The sequence below is a fragment of the Malus domestica genome, chromosome 17 (genome assembly GCF_042453785.1).
Source record: "Malus domestica chromosome 17, GDT2T_hap1".
NCBI classification, from domain to species: Eukaryota; Viridiplantae; Streptophyta; class Magnoliopsida; order Rosales; family Rosaceae; genus Malus; species Malus domestica.
The window spans coordinates 9208275-9225004 of NC_091677.1; the positions used below are offsets into that span (position 1 = coordinate 9208275).

The 16730-nt window shown below is 36.3% G+C and overlaps 2 protein-coding genes across 5 annotated transcripts; one reads left to right on the forward strand and one right to left on the reverse strand.

The window, feature by feature from the left end:
- The first annotated feature begins 597 nt into the window (after positions 1-597).
- Positions 598-5660, forward strand: LOC103404959 (uncharacterized). 4 transcript variants are annotated; one of them, XM_070817077.1, is made up of 14 exons: positions 598-873; positions 960-1597; positions 1777-1940; positions 2101-2161; positions 2613-2678; positions 2893-2978; positions 3333-3396; positions 3664-3876; positions 4053-4118; positions 4209-4288; positions 4372-4498; positions 4631-4684; positions 4905-4968; positions 5337-5660. In XM_070817077.1, the coding sequence occupies exons 1-11, from the start codon at positions 732-734 to the stop codon at positions 4484-4486; spliced, it is 1695 nt and encodes a 564-aa protein (XP_070673178.1). In that variant the 5' UTR covers positions 598-731; the 3' UTR covers positions 4487-4498; positions 4631-4684; positions 4905-4968; positions 5337-5660. The 4 variants fall into 4 exon arrangements, with proteins under 4 accessions (XP_070673178.1, XP_070673179.1, XP_070673180.1 ...); XM_070817078.1 differs by having other exon boundaries at positions 4914-4968; XM_070817079.1 differs by lacking the exon at positions 4905-4968.
- A 6393-nt stretch (positions 5661-12053) lies between these two features.
- On the reverse strand, positions 12054-14790 carry LOC139193334 (uncharacterized). The gene is made up of 4 exons (XM_070816325.1): positions 14665-14790; positions 14094-14276; positions 13324-13712; positions 12054-12393 (listed from the first exon to the last, which is right to left on the reverse strand). The coding sequence occupies exons 1-4, from the start codon at positions 14788-14790 to the stop codon at positions 12054-12056; spliced, it is 1038 nt and encodes a 345-aa protein (XP_070672426.1).
- Positions 14791-16730: the final 1940 nt, after the last annotated feature.

Sequence of the window (16730 nt, forward strand, 5' to 3'; positions counted from 1 at the left end):
TTATGCTAAACTTTTTGTAATAAAAATAAATTGTAATACATAGACATCAATTGAACACGTATTTGATAAGGATGCTATCCTCTCCAGACCTTGGTGTCCATAGCATAAGGACCAAAAAATCTGAACGCATTTGGTTTGTGTGAAAGAGAAATCGAAACCCTTAATTTGTTTAAGGTGGGCCAGCGAAATAAATTAATGAGGCCCGTCAGATTCAATTTGAGTGGTCTGACTTGCGTGGTCCTTCGGCTCCGGATGATGAAATTCAGAGTGGATCTTTATCCTCCCTTGTAAACTTTAAACAAAAACTCAATACCACACAATACCACTCATGTTTTTTGTTACTCTTAATTATTTCAATGTATAAGAACGATGATTCAAATTCGAGTATGATGAGTTGGACACATTATTTTTATAATATGGCTTAACTCGCATTTGTCATTGCTTCAATTTATAAAAATGAGAATTCGAATTAATGAACAAGAAGTCGAGCACACTATCATGACGAACTGAATTAATCCAAATTTACCACACATAGGTAATTATTGTGAAACATTTTGGTCACAAGAAACCAAAAAAAGCAAGCCAAATCAAGGAATTGGGAAAAAAAAAGAAACAGTTGTTCAGGTATATTGCGGAGGCCGCCCTTGTTTGGTCTCTAAAACCCTCCTAATACCCCTTTCTTCTTCCACCACGATCAACACACAGTGAGTGAGCTTCACAAATCTCAGAAAATGGTGAACAAACCATGGAAGATCATCCCCCGGCCTTTGCTAGAAACCGTGCTCAACAACCACGCCCAGCACCACCGCGTCCCTCAGCCTCTGATCCTCCACGGCCCCAGAGGCGTCGGCAAAACCACCCTCATCCTCGAACGTAATCACCCTTTTACTATCTCTCTCTCTCTCTCTCTCTCTCTCTCTCTCTCTCTCTCTAGATTCTAACACTTCGTCTTTCTTCAGGTTTGCTTGGGGAGTGGAACAAAGGCCCTCACCTCACCGGCTACGTCGACTTCGCCGAGTCCATCAAAGACCACCATCCGCAGTTCAATCAGTCGTTTCCATGGGCTTCATGGTCCAATTGCCCCCCGCCCACTTTGCCCAATTGCCGAACCAAGCTCGAAAACTGCCTCGAATCCATGGCTCACAAGGGCGTCCAGCTGGGTTCCATCAGCTCCCATCAAATCTTCTCCACTCTCAGCAAATGGCACGGTCTTAACACCGCCCTTCGTCGCGTTATTGCCGGCAATGGTGCTTCCAAGAATGCGGTTTCTGAGAAAGTTTCCGGGTCGGTTTTGTGGGATCGGGCGGTGTTCGCGCTAAGTGCTCGATGTAATGCCCAAGAGATTGATGGGATTTTGGGTTTGACTGAGAAGAAGAAGAATGTACCGTTGGAAGAGGCTTCGTATTATAGGGAGGCCGTTGTGGCATTGAGATTGGCAAAGGAGGTGATTAAGCAGCAGCAAAGTTGGAGGGCTAATGCCATTGCACATTTGAATCGGACCGGTGGGTTTTCGAGGTCTTTGGCAAATTCTAGTACTGATTGGCCTTGTTTGTTGTTGGAGTTGTTGTCACAAGCAGCTGAAATTGATCATTTCCAGGTAATAAAGTTCACATTTTTCGGTAGTGGAATTAATCGTAAGCTATGTTCAGCATACAAGGCTTTGTTCTTAAGTTCTAATCATGCTTCAAATTAGGTGTGTAAATTTGAGGACTTTGATTAGTGTTTTGTGTTTATATGAATCTCCAATTGACTGACGGTTGTTATTATATGGAGCAGCCTAAGCTGGTTATTAACAATGTCGAAGTTTTAAAGAATGCGATTCTGTTGGATGAGAATTCATCAGTCTGTGGATCCATGTACCATGACAGTCTAATATGGAGAATAATTGCTTTAGGTGCAAATGAGAGATGCTTTCCTGTTGTACTCGTGACATCGGATAGGTGAGAATCATTCCTAGCCATTTGTGTTTCTTTAACATCATATCACTTGTACAGTTTGATGTCACAAGTTGATAATTAACCTTTTAAACTTCTGCAACTGCCCACTTATCAAGTTATTTTCTTGCTTGTTTGAATTCTAATTTATGTTGCTTTGTTTCAGTTACTATTCATATCAAGCTTACATGGATTTTGGATTTCCGGACATATTCATCTCTCGTGAGGTATTTAAACTGAGACTCTACATGTGGTTGCATTTGCCTTTACTTCATTGACCAAAAGGAACAAACACTAGTTATTCTTTTCTGCTGTTGACATACTAATACCTTAAGCGTGAAGCATGAAGCATGGGAACATTTGTTGAGTGACTTGCATTGTGTTCAATTCCTTATTTTTTGGGACGTGGTCTTCTAGATTTGAGTTTTTGTTTTTTAAATTGTATCTGCTACATTTTGTGCGTGGGTATGAGTCCGTAGTGTGTTCTTGCCTTGTATGAGCTTATCGTGTGACTGTTCCTCTCACAACCCATTGAAAATGTTGAGCCCCCTGCCAGGCACGACACAACTTAGACTGTCATGTCATTGCGGGGCCTGTTCTAGAAGTGTCATATTCATGTTCGGAATATTGTGAGGATACTGGGGGTTATCATGGGTTTAAACTTGGTTTGTTCTGCAGGCTTTTGGCTGGAGTCCCCAGGAAGCTAAGTTGCATATGGTTAATGATTATTTCAGTAATTCAGAGGTAATACGCTTCTCTAATTTTGAATAAACATACTTTGAAGTACAGTAAAATTGGGCAGTGGCAAATTAAAATCCATAGGGTTTCCTACTAATTCTGAAATTAGGTCCATCAGATTTCCTAATGATTCTTCATTTTCTTGCCATATTTGTTTTCTTTATATCACAAAATGCTGGACATTTTCATGACCTTTAGCATTATTTTTGTCAAAATTCAGTGGTCGGTGATTGCTGAGGTGTTTGGCCCAAACCCACGACACCTATTTGAGCTCTATGCACTCAAGCAGGCCAATTACTATCAACAGTAAGGCTGATATTTATATTTGTTTTTTACCATATCATATCATGTAGATATATGCCACATGTACTAGAAGCTGAATACGTAAGTGATGTGCATCACGTCTTAGATATAACTTCAACTATGTTATCTGTGGATACCTCTTTCATCTTTGACACACATTTTCATCAGTCACAGTTGAAATCAAGTAATATAACTTTGTCATAAAAAGGGAAGTGTAAGGGCAAAGGCAATATCTATGTCTACTTCACCAATCAACCTGTCCCTAATTTTTCCAAGATTGATGCTACATGGTTAATGACTACTATATTTGTATATAGTTTTAAATAGTACATAAATACCGTTTTTGTTCATCTGAAGGTTAGAAGACAACAAAGATAGCACGTTTGAAGACATTGTGGATTCATATTTAGCTTATTTGCAAGTAAGTTTTTTTGGAGCATGATGCATCATACTCATTGTCCTTGTAATTTCATGAACCTTTGTTGTCCTATTTACATTTTGGTTCATTGATAAGTGTATGGAAGTCTCATGATATATTACTTGCAAATTCACCTTGTTGGAATTTCGGTTCACTTCATCATATTCTTGATTTCCTGGACTAATGTACGCACTAACCTGGCCTGTTAACAACTGTGGTTTATTGTGCACCTTGTGCTGCCTTACTTGCTATTCAAGTCTATTCATTTAGATTACTGTAGTGAATCCGGCCATGGACAAAGCTCTGGGGCTCCTTCAAAAGTTTGCTGCTGATGCACGAAGTGGAAAAATTTCAAAAGATAGACTACGCTTTGGGGCACCTTGGAGACATCCTCCACCTAAAAATAATCCCACCATGTGCCTTGAATGGGCAAAGATTCAGCTGATGGATTTTGTGCAGTCTCTAATCAATACAGAATTTGGAGTACGTAGTCCATGGTTTCTTGTTTTATTTATGTCTTGGTAGAACTACTAGTTATGCGCAGTAAAAATTTGTGTTAACCATTTGCTATGTGCTGGGTGCACTCATATTTCTTATGGCTTAGACTTCATTTCTCAGATCTATAATACTGTTTTCAAGAACTTTTTACTTGGGTGCAGATTAATTATCTAGCTGACTGTAGCCTTGAGATCATGGACGATCCTTCTGCTGGTGCATTGGTGGAGGTAGATACGTCTCTTCAATTTCATTCATTTGCAGACAGATAAGCATTGCAATATTAATATTTAGCTCATGCATTTCTTATCATTTCTTAGGTTGGTTTGCTGTATGCTCAACGGGATCCGTCCATCATTCGCCCCATATCTAGAGGCATTCAGCGGTGTATTGTAAGATGGTAAGCTATTTTTCTTGGACTGAAGGTACAAGAACATGATCATGAAGCTCTGTCTGGTCAGTTATGCAGTTATTTGATTTCAGGCTTGTCCAAGAACGGATGCAGATGAGTTTCCCTAAGTTTCTACAATATAAATGGCAGCGTATTATGCGCGGTCGGAGCTATCGCCATTTGATGCTACAAGTAGGCTATAAGTAGAGCATAAGAGAGGTAAACGGTCTAAATACTAAAATTGTTGTTTATTCAAATTCCGTGTCATGGTAAATTTTAGTTTGTCAGCTTTACTACTCAAGGAGATGAGCATAACAAGATTATCTGATTGACTTTTTCGGCTGTCTCTAGGCAAACACACCTTTTAATTTGGGAGTAGCCCCTGCTTCGGGTTCGCATAAATATGTAAGTAATTCCTGATAGGCAGCACAACCACACTTATACACAGGCAGCACCATTTGTTAAACATCGTTGTAGTTAAGCATAGTTTTCTGCATTGTAATCCCTTTGCATAGTCCTGCTGTAATACATTCCTCTATAGTTATATACCTCCATTTCCGGGATTCTTTTGCTTCTTTCGATTCCCCTTTGACAACAAACACATTGAGACTTTGTTTTTCCCAAGTTTTTACAGAGCGCGGACACTGGTAAAATCTTCAAAAGCTGATTTCAAGGAAAGTTGGTGTCTAGTAAGAATCTCTTTCTCATGCTAATCACAACTATTTCTATGTCACTATGATTGAATAATGAAAACAAGTCTAAATGTAATGAATGCACTCATTTGGAAGTGCTTTAAAATGGCTGAAAGCGGTTTTGGTGAAAAAGTTTTTGGAACCAATCCTCAGTAAAAACGCAAGTGAATCCTGAAAAAACACTTGAAGTGCTTTTGGAACCCAAAAACAATTTCTTTTAAAGCGCTTTTAGTTGTTTTAAAAGCATTTCCAAATGAGCCCTTAGGCTTTGTTAGCATAAAACATGGCATAGTCATTCGTTTGCTTGTCTCTCTTTCACAATTCCGTGTCAGCATAACCATAACTCTAAGCTTCTTCATGTGCAGGATATGCTATGGAGCAACCCTTTGTCAAAGATTTAATTTTTGAAGACTACCAACAGAAAATTTTGATATTTGGAGATGCGTAGAGCATAGCTTGAAGTGGAGTATACGGACCAGCATTCTCATGATTCATATTTTTTCAACACAAATTAAATAGCAAAGAATAGATAGAGCTCCAATGTATGTTTTATGTCACACATTCATGAGGAAATTGGTTCTAGTTTTTTATCGAACTCATCATTTACGAGATTCGATCACTTACAAGTGAAGAAGATGTCACTAGATCGTACTACTAAGTAACAATGCAATAATTTATCCTTCTATCTATTCAATGCTTTGGTCCAAAATAACAAGGTCCAACATCTTGTCAGCTCATTGAGTTTTGACCAACGTAGAGACTAACTCATTGAACCCTCATTTTGTATGGGCTTACATTTACGAGAAGTTCTTTGGTGCGGTCGCCTCAGAACAATTGTAAGGGGGTGAGACCTCAGACCCTAGTTGACGAGGTCTCGCTCCCTGCTAAATGTGCTACCTACCACGGCAGCCTCAGCTCAAAATTTCTCTTCATTTACACTTTGGCTAAGATTTCATTTCTTTTATTTATCTCGTCACCAAAATAAATCTTTATACTAAAATCAAAATTCAATTTTACGTGTACATGGGCTCAAGATCAAATTAATGCATAATTTATTTTTTTTTGAAAATTTTATTTGAACCTATTTACCTTGTCTCTACACTTAACTTAACAACTTATTTAGTAAAATTCCAACTTTGCCTGAAATAAATTAAAAAAAAATTAACAATTAGAACTTGTAGATGGCTTCCTCAACCATCGGGGAAACCACAAAGGAATGGTGGTTTTCACGCTACCCACCAAAACAAGACACTCTACTTTTTCCTAGTGAACACAATCGAAGCTCCGACGAATTCAATCAGTCCTCTCATCTCTCTCTCTCTCTCTCTCTCTCTCTCTCTCTCTCTCTCTCTCTGTGCGAACTTGGATCAAATCAATCGGGAAAGAGAGAGGTGGATGTGAATCTCTATATATGAGAGGGCAAAAATGGTGAATCATTCATAATACCAAATTTTGCACTTTCTTTAACCAGTTTTCCAAAATATTAAAATTGATTAGTTAGGGTAAAAATTGATTAGTGTGTGGTTACTGTCATTTGTTATTTTTAATATTTTAATAAAAAAATAGATCCAACAAAAAAAAAGAGATTTATTTGTTGATAACATAAAAGGTCAATTGACACATGTATAAGTGTGTGCGAAGAGGCTAGTTGGTGTTAAAAGGAGAAAGGTACATAGCCATGTTCGATGCCGATGCCTACAAGTATAGTGCTTTATTTTCTTCTTAAGGTCAGAAAAGGAAGGAGGAGAAACGTAAGGAAAAGAATCGAAGGAGCTAACAATTGTCGACGACCACGGGGAATATTTTTGCCGATGTTTGGTTTTGGTTCGCCCGAAATAATGAAAAGGTGCAATTGTGTGGTGGTTTTAGGTTCTTGGATGTGTAGGGAGAAAAACACCCGTCTTTATTTACTTTTTCTCATTTATTAAGGGCAAAATTGAGAGGTTAGTAGAGAAAATTGTTTAGTTGCATGTAGAGAAAAAATAAATGGGTCTAAATAATTTTTTTTAAGACAATATAAGTTCAAATTAAGAACTATTGCATGAGGAAAATTACTAGACCAAACACAAAGCTGATTATAATTTTGTTCTAACATAGCGAAAGTATGTTATATGTAGCTTCTCGAAAAATATCGTTATTAACACATAGAGTTGTTTGTATGTTAAAACTTCATGGAAAGATTTTAGAATCTCATTCAACATATTCCATCTTGAAATTTGATTATGGAAAACGTGACCTTATTACCAGTCATATGTTTGATTAAATCTTGAAGAAAATTCACCAAGGTTTACAAATCAAATATTGTTCATCTAACTCCACCCACATTGTGAATCAATCTCCATCGTCCATTCCCAAGTTCAAACTTTCTTGGCGCATGGGAACTGTTTGGTCCCTCCTAAAATTGAACCTTATTTTGTCCCCATAATGATCCGTGACCATTGGCTAACTAGTCACACATCAAAACCACGACCCAAAAGAGTCAAAGTCATTTGCTTTATTTGATTCTGTCTCAAAATACGTCAATTCAAATACTTAACATGTCACACGAAGTTTGCAGGAAAGCTCCCCAAGAATATATTCGACATTTCTGTGCTTGTCACGTAAACTAATGATCATTTTAAACAAATTGGAATTGAAAGAATTGGGGCAGATACATTGCAGACAGCCACCTTTCCTTCTTTGTGACTAGACAGATATCGATCTAATCAAATCTATGCTTTATGAACCTCACCACAGAAAAATTTCCAGTCTTTGTAAGTTGACCAGCTTCTATATGCAATGCTTGCTTCTTTTTCATTACATATGCCCCGATGATATCAATATGTTCAACGAAAGCCATATATAATTTGGCTTCTTACATCCACATCTTTCACCTTTTATCCACGATCTTGCACCTTTTCTCTCTTTTTTTTAGCCAATTAAAGAAAAATCAAATATTACATAACTAAACAGACGAGGGCAAAAGGTCAAATACTTTTCTTAATGTAATTCACCATGTGATTAAACTATTATTATCATAGATAGGGAAGATAGTCTACACAAATCAGTTAGTATGCCACGATTGCAGTCATGGTTAATACTCAATACCCTAGTTGGTCAAAATTCAATAGTCAAAGCCACCCATTATTTTTCCGTTTTTTCCCTTTTCTTAACCACTAACAAACCAGAAGAACATATATTATATAAGTATATAGCCAATAGCCACCCATGCATATATGAAATACTAGTACAAATAAATAGAAAAATTGACTATTATTGATATCACATGTATCACATTGATGGTATATATTATTGACATCACATGCTCTCACGAACCCTAGAATTTGTTAAGTATGATAACTAGCCCTTCGTATTAGAAAATGTTCTTGTACAATGAATTTTCCTTGGTTGATGCAACATAAGTTACGTATGTAGGTGCAGGGGCATAGTTAAAAAGTTAGATTATCTGGGGCACAACTAAGCAGTGGTCGATGTAGATTCTCGTAGAACCCCAAAAGCAGCAGGCAAAGTGCCAAAAACTTTTTAAAGTTCTTTTAAGTGAGACATTTTATCGAAAACTTGTATAACCAGTACTCATTGTATACTTAACGTACATCCCCATCCTTTTTTGCCATTTTAATTGTATCAATAGATCAATATTGGTATAGTCCACAAAGAGATAAATCATATAGACTTTACTCCAATTTCTTCTTTATGGACTATAACACTATTGATCTAAAGATATAATTAAAATGGCAAAAAGGATTAGGACCGAGTGATACAATTTGTGGTGGTGGTGAGTTTATTATTATTCACCATAATTCGACTCGACGTCATACCAAGCACGGAAGGAATCTGCAATTTAACAGGGCTCCTGCTCAAACCGCTTTTTAAGGACAAAAACACAAGTGGGGCACGTGCCCCGCTGTGGCCCTTATTAAGATTTCCCACATTTGATCGCTATGGAGCTGATAACCTTTTCGTTTATTTGCTGCAACACGCAAGTTTTGTAGAGATTTCCCAACGTGATCACGTTCATAGCTCATGTGAGAGAGTCAGATATACAAATTTAAAGAATTGAAAGTGAGAAGAGAGTGAAAATTTGAGACCTCTTCTAACACCGAAAAGAAAAGCATTGGTAAGTTTCACGAAGAAGAGGAAGACGTGACTAAACAGAGAATGGCTAATTAGGTCAAGCAAAACTACTGCGTAGGGAAAGAGTTTAGCGTGATTGAGTGTGATATGGCGTGACCTTCGGGTTCGAGTTTTTTCGTACATTAATTTACCAGTTAATAGTCAATAGTCATAGTTTTGAACCAGGAATAAGATTCCCAAAATTTCTTACTCCATTTCCAAATGACATAATTAGGTTCAAGTTCAAGTCTGAAACGTCTACTTTTAAACTAGCTAGCTAATTAAAATTTAAATCCCAGAAAAATAGAACTCAAACTTACAGGAGCAGATTAAAGAATGAAAGTGAAAGAAAAAAAATTACATAGGTGTCGAGAATGCTAAATAAAATAAGAATAACCCTAAGAAAATAGCACCGTTGCAATTACTTCTTTGTTATCGATCATCTTGATATGTTATCGATGCTCTAGTTAACATAAATTGAGTATACATATGTTATCGATACTATTTGATAATAACACTACAAGAAAAGTTTTTAATAATTACTAACATTAGTTGTACAAAATGAAATTACTAAAGCATTTAGGGGTGGATAAGCCTTTACCATAATAATACTGTGTATACGTTGTCAATTTTCCGTAAATTTTTTTGCCACTAAAATGATTAATGGTCCAAATGCAAGATGCGATATCTTCTCCATACATGTCCACGTTTTGGTTTAGCTCTTAGGATCTGTCCCCATCCTATTGCAAATTTTTACATGAATTAAAAGAAATCCAATAAGTTGAAAAATCTCATTCCACAAGTAGAAGCTTTCAAATTAATTTCAGTGGACAGGACCTGCAGAAGATGCACAAAGAACTCACGAACAATGTGGTGGGATAGGAGCCACATTTTTCATCAATTAATCGATCATATCACTTGCTGTTGCCACCAATTATCAATATGCATGGCATGTGCAATGCTTTCCAAACGGGCTTGTTTTGTTGTATCCGAATGCGGTTTGACGCAAAACATTACTTTATCCCATTGAGTGCCATAGCATTTACCGACCATTCACGTAGGATTGCTTCCCATAAACTAATACTTTGATTACTTTACACTTTATAAAAGTAGTAAGAGATAATATTATATTTGGATGGTACCATGATCATGGGTGCATTGGATTGTGAAGGGAGCCTAATTAAAGGGACTTCCCAAGCTTACAAGGATCACTCAATCTGTCTTCCACTAGCTATATACCTACTAAGTTTACTTATAAAAAAAAACACATCGAGTGATGAAAAAACCAAAAGAAAAAAGAAGCTATAAATTTATATTTAAAACCGGTGTCAAAGTTGCTTTAGAAACTCAATTTTATAGAAGACGTATTGAATAAAAAATTTACCTCAGAGCCATGCATGACAGATTATGGTTAATATCATGTCTCGTATCCTCACCTCAACTGACTAGCACTTTCTCATTTCTATATTTAAAGCTAGAGAGTCTCAAAGTTAATTAACTTTGATGTGATAAATTGAAGGTTACATTATCTAATGGTTTCATGCAAGATTGGCAGAATTTGATTGGCCGCTGAGGTCAGATCAGGTGAATACTATTATATGCTTTGGAGGTATGGGACTGACTCAACCTGTTGTAACTTGTAATATCTGATCTACCTGAGGAGGATGTCTTCTTGTCATGTACAGTGTAGTTTATTTATCACTTTATTGAATGAAATTTATGCAGTTTCCTAAAAAAAAAAAATTATAGTATTCTGTTGAGTATAACCCAAAGAGAGAACAAGAAGGGAAATATTTTTCTTTTATTGGCTCTTCTTAGTATGCATAGTAAAGTTTTGGGTAAATTACACAAAACTACTTTAATTATGGGTTGAACGACACTATCATGCCTTATCTTTCAAAATTGACAATGTCATACCTCATCTTTAGAATTTGTTCAATGTTATACCTCTGTTAGCTTGTCTGTGAATTTCTCAGTTAAATGCTGACGTAGTTTGATCCAGGGCCCAGTTCCTTGCCCAGATGAATTCCACGTGGCACCACACCTAATGTTTTCCTGCTAAAATGGCATCCACGTTAGAAAATATATTTGATTTTTTTGTTTGTTGGTAATTTGAATTTCAAAATTTGAAATTTGAAATTCACTTTCCCGCCAAAATGTGAGAAAAAGGTCAGGAACCATTTTAAGCACAGACTATCATCCTTGACCTCAAATTTGAAAAATCTCACCCAAAAATAATGATATAACCACAACAAAACAAGTATATTCAAGCACAAACTACTCATCATTTCCGAAGAAAAATATGAAATAGACCAAATTATGCATAAAACCTGCTTAATTATCCATAAATTAATAAACCTGTTAAAAAAACTAATTGAATTCATCTAACATCTCCAACCAACATTACGAAACCTACTGAATTCATAAAAACCTGCTACATCATCCATTCAATTCACAAAAGACGTACTAGATGCATAAAGCCTATTCTAACTTTAGAATTCCTTTACAAAAAACAATCATCTGTGCAAAAAACTGTTGGCTGGATTGGTTGGTATTTATGTGCTTGGTGCCTTTGGATGATTCATTTATTGGTTTGCTTGGTCTTTATATGCTTGGTGCTTCTAGGTGATTTAGCTACTGATTGTGAAGCCTAAATCCAAAGTTCATTAAGAGACAAAGCAAGCTTTTAACTAAATCCAAATGTTTTACAACTAAGGAAATGGTTAAGTTTTTACCTGTGTTTTCCTTGTCCTCTTTTTAGGTGTAGATGTGGATGGTGATTGTCCTTGTGAGCAGATATGGATGCCTACAAAGCAATTTAAAGGATTAAGAGTCTGATATGATGTTAAAGGATTTAAAAAACCACATAAAGTAGAAAATGTTACCTGTTTGTCCTTTGGATGAAGATGTCTATCATGGGTTCTTGCATTATGACATTCCTTTTTGCATATGGTACATTTCAAACTACCTTACCCTTTCCTTCCTAGCTTAAGTGGCTGAGGAGGACCTTGAAGATTATTGGTTGGGTTTGTGAGAGTTTGTTCACCCTCATTGTCCTTCTCAGCAGCTTCCTTGTTTCTTCTCCTCCTCAGCCTTCCAGGTTGCCTTGTATATGTAGGAGGCAATATTAGTGGGTTTTCAGTTTCCTCCCACAAAGACATCCCATTCATCAACATTACTAAATGAGAATACACCTCCAAGTACCGTGCCTTCGAATAATAAGCATCGACATAGTCCATCGGTTTTTTTTTCTTGAAATTTATGGCCGCTATTGCATGGTTGCATGGGATTCGTGTCAAGCCATACTTTCTGCAAGAACATGTTTTCTTAACCAAGTCAACCACATATTGCTTCCCTTTCCAACATCTAGGGGTGGGCACTTAGAACCGAAAACCGAAACAGAAACACGAACCAAATCGAACCGCACCGAACGGTTTGGTTTTGCGGTTTTGAAACGGTTTCGGTTTTGAAACCAAACTGCAACATAGAAAACGGTTTGGTTTTGGTTTTGGCTTTTGAAAACCGCACCGAAACTAAACCACACCGCAAATATTAATAAACATTTAATTAAATGTCCATATTATATTTCATGTTTTAATTGGTTGTTTGTTAGAATCCATACACTTAGTATGAGACTCAACCACACTAGAATATCATCATTCATCACTTTCTTTCGTTCATTAACTTGAAGGACCTATATTATTTTATACCATCACACATACATATATGTACAAGGGTGGACTAATCTTGTTATCAAGAGTTGAACAATGATCTAATGAAGTCCACTTATTTGAAGCATGATATCACATATTCTAGTATCAAAGTTTCGCTCACGTTTAATGAATTCAAATTTATTCAACTTGTTTTATGATAAACATGGTGAGGGACACCCTTTTGTTGCACAAACATGTTTTAACATCACAACTGCATGCAACATGTTAATTGTTTACATAACAAATGTCTTTTTCTTATTGCTATTGGGAAATGCTTATTAATATGTTAAATTGCAAATTGTACATTTTTTCTTAAAAACCAAACCGAAACCATTTGAAACCGCACCGAACCGAACCAAACGGTTTGGTTTCATTTTGGTTTTGGCTTCAAAACCGCACCAAACCGAACCGCAAAACAATTCGGTTTCGGTTTTGGTTTCACTTAAAACCGCACCAAACCAAACCGTGCCCACCCCTACCAGCATCAACTTGAAATTTAGCGCCCCCTAACCATTGTGCAATGCACCTGCCACTTTGAATTTTGGCTTCCTCCAACTTCTTCTTGATTTTAGGACAGAGATCTCCAACCTTGTTCACCATTATATCCCTTCTCATCTGAATTCTCTTCATCAAAAGTATGTGAATAAGGAGTAGCATGGTGACAATAGGTTTTTGTCTTGGCACAAGTATGACAACATTGAAACTTTCACAGAGATTATTCAGCAACATGTCACACTTGAGATATGTTTCAAAATGGGACTTGCTCCAATGATGTGCAGGCTTCTTCACCAACCAATTGTAGGCCTTTTCATCTGGCTTCTTCATATCCTCCATTGCCTTTTGAAGCGGGGAACTGTTGTTGTTCTGACCATTGACCATAAAGCATCCTTCAAAGTTTTCCCCTTGAACATATTTCTGAAGTTGGTATACAAATGTTTCACACAAAATCTGTGGTGGGAATTAGGGAGGACTTTTTTAAAGGCTGGAATTAACCCCTTTTGTTGATCACTGATAAATGTCCATCCCTGTTGATTGACAAATCCCAACATTAACGGCCGGTAACTCTAAGAACCAAATCCAATTAGATTTATTCTCAATTTCTACCACTGCATAAGCTATAACTCATGTTTCATCATTTGGATCAATCCCAACATCACAAAATAGCTAACCTCCACGTACACTCTTTAAATGGCACTCATCTAATCCTATCAATGGTCTGCACCCTGACTTAAACCCTTCTTTGCAAGCCCCTAAGCACACATATATCCTTTGGAACCTTTGCCTATCCAACTTCACCTTCACAGTGCTTCCAGGGTTAGTCTTCTTCACTTCCTTAGCAAAATCCCACAACTTTGTGTATTGCTCTGCATGTTTTCCCTCAATGATCTTCAAAGCCCTATCTAAAGCCTTGTAAGCCTTCCTCTTTGTACAACCATGATTCCACTCTGATTCGACAGTTGCTAAAAAGAAATCCACATGCTATGTGGGATTAAGTTTTATCCTGTCCATGTACAAATCCGTCAGCAAAGAGGACTTCAAGTTCTTGTTTGCCCAAGTTCTCCCACAGGTTTGTTCATCAAATATGGTATTGATCCGTATGCTGTTTGAACTATACATTTTTCCAACACAACACTTCCAAGGGCAGCCTTTTGCACACTTTACTATGACTTTCAACTTCTCATTCCTAAGAAAGTGGATTTCCCCATATCCATTCACTAGGGAGTACATGATAACAGCTCGCTTGAATTGCACATGATCCTTGAAAACAAGCCCTAGTGTAAGAGTGGGATTTTTCATGTTTGTTTTCTGATTGAACTATGGAAAACACTTATGTTTTTTTGCGTCCTTCATCATCTAAAGAGTGTACACTCTTAAGGGCATCAGAGTTATAGTCTGAATCATCAACCACATTTTGTTCCAGAGTTGCAGTATCAAATTCTTCTTCCCGTTGCTCTTCTTCTTTTTCCCTAGTGTAAAGGTCATAAGTTACCATGATGCAATTTAATAGATAATAGTTCTGGATATACTGAAATTCACAAAAACAAACCCTAATTAAAAGCCAACAATAAACAAAAGAAATTGCATTTTAACCTAATCAGAAGCCAACAAAAACCAAAGCACAACATTCTTCACAAAAGAAAGCACATGACTAAGAAAAGCCAAATCATACACACTATATGCAATTAACCATTTCTTGACAAGAATAAACAAAGCAATAAAGCAACAAACCACAACAAATAACCTTATCTTGACAAGAATAAACAAAGCAACAAGGCAACAAACCACCTTATATCGACAAGAATAAACAAAGCAACAAACCTATTGCCCAACAACTCAATAACCATTTCGAATTAAGAAAGCATAAAACCACCTTTTCAAACAAGAATAAACAAAGCTACAAACCCATTATCTGACACCTTAGGAACTATTTCGAATTAACAAAGAATAAATCCACCTTTTCAAACAAGAATAAACAAAGCTACAAACCATTTATCCTACACCTCAGGTACATTTCGATTTCACAAAGCATAAATCCACATTTTCAAACAAGAATAAACAAAACCCACATTCAACCTATTCCAATAAATAAGTTCAGTATGCATTTGGAATCATCAAAAGCACAAAAAAAACTTACAATAGGTAGGCATCGTTTCGTCAGGATCCTCGTGCACGTACCACCCCATGTCGAACCCTTCGATTTTTCTTCGAAGCTAATGGAACTCAGATGAAACCCCTTCCAACACCAACAAAGTCAGGGAAGTGAGTCGACAAGATGATTTGGGTTTTTCGTTGAATTTCTAATCTGATTGTTCGAGATTTGGAGTTGCTGGTATGAGAACTAGGGTTAGGGTTCTTCTTTTTCTGGAATTGGGAATGAAATTAGATCGACAAGGTTTGGGTGTACCGGGGGGAAAACCAATTCGAATGGCACACTTTACAACGTACCCTTACTTTTTAAATTTTAATGGAATATCCACGTGTCATCCGATGAGAAAGCCACGTGTATTGGGAATGTTAGATGGATACCATTTGGCGAGAAAACATTGGGTGTGGTGCCACGTGGAATCCATTTGGGCAAGGAACTGGGCCCCGGATAAATCAACGTCAGCATTTAACTGAGAAATTCACGGACAAACTAACAGAGGTATAACATTGGAACAAATTCTAAAGATGAGGTATGATATTGTAAAATTTAAAAGATGAGATATGATAGTGTCGTGCGACTAATAGTTGAGGTAGTTTTTTGTCATTTACCCTAAAGTTTTTCGTATTCACATTCTGTAGTCCCCTACAACATGAACGAAAATTATCTACTTTGTTTGATTTCTATAAAAAAAATAAATGATTGTCTTAATCATGTAGTAGGTTTTTACAGAGTTTTTTTTTTAATTTTTTTATAACTTTTATTTGTATACTATTAGTTTTTTTTTTCTTTCAAAACTTCTTTTAATAGTTTAAAACACTTAAATTCTCGATTTGAAGAAAAGCACTCCTAAATCAAATTGTTATATTGTATACTAAACTATTATTGCATTACAGGTTCAATTTTTACCAAGGAAGAATTTGAACTATATTATTACTAGTTCATTGTAAGGCTTAACCCACTCCCCCATCATTTTAGTGTAAATAATATAGTTTGTTCAGAAAAAAAAATTCTTTGAATATTTTTCACTAACATTATCATCAATTGTCCAAGTGCTTACATTTAGTATTTTTTAATTTATTTATATAGCTTTAATTTAGATTAGAATAAGAAGTTCACTTTTAGTATCTATGGGAAAAAGGGGTTGAAAACAAAACATGACCGCGTGCAATAGAATCGCATTCAGTGTTGTCTTATTATTAGTCCATATTTTGCAAAACGCTAAAGATTTTATTTATTTATTTATTTTTGGAACCAAAAAAAGCTTAAGATTTTACAAACAAAAGAAA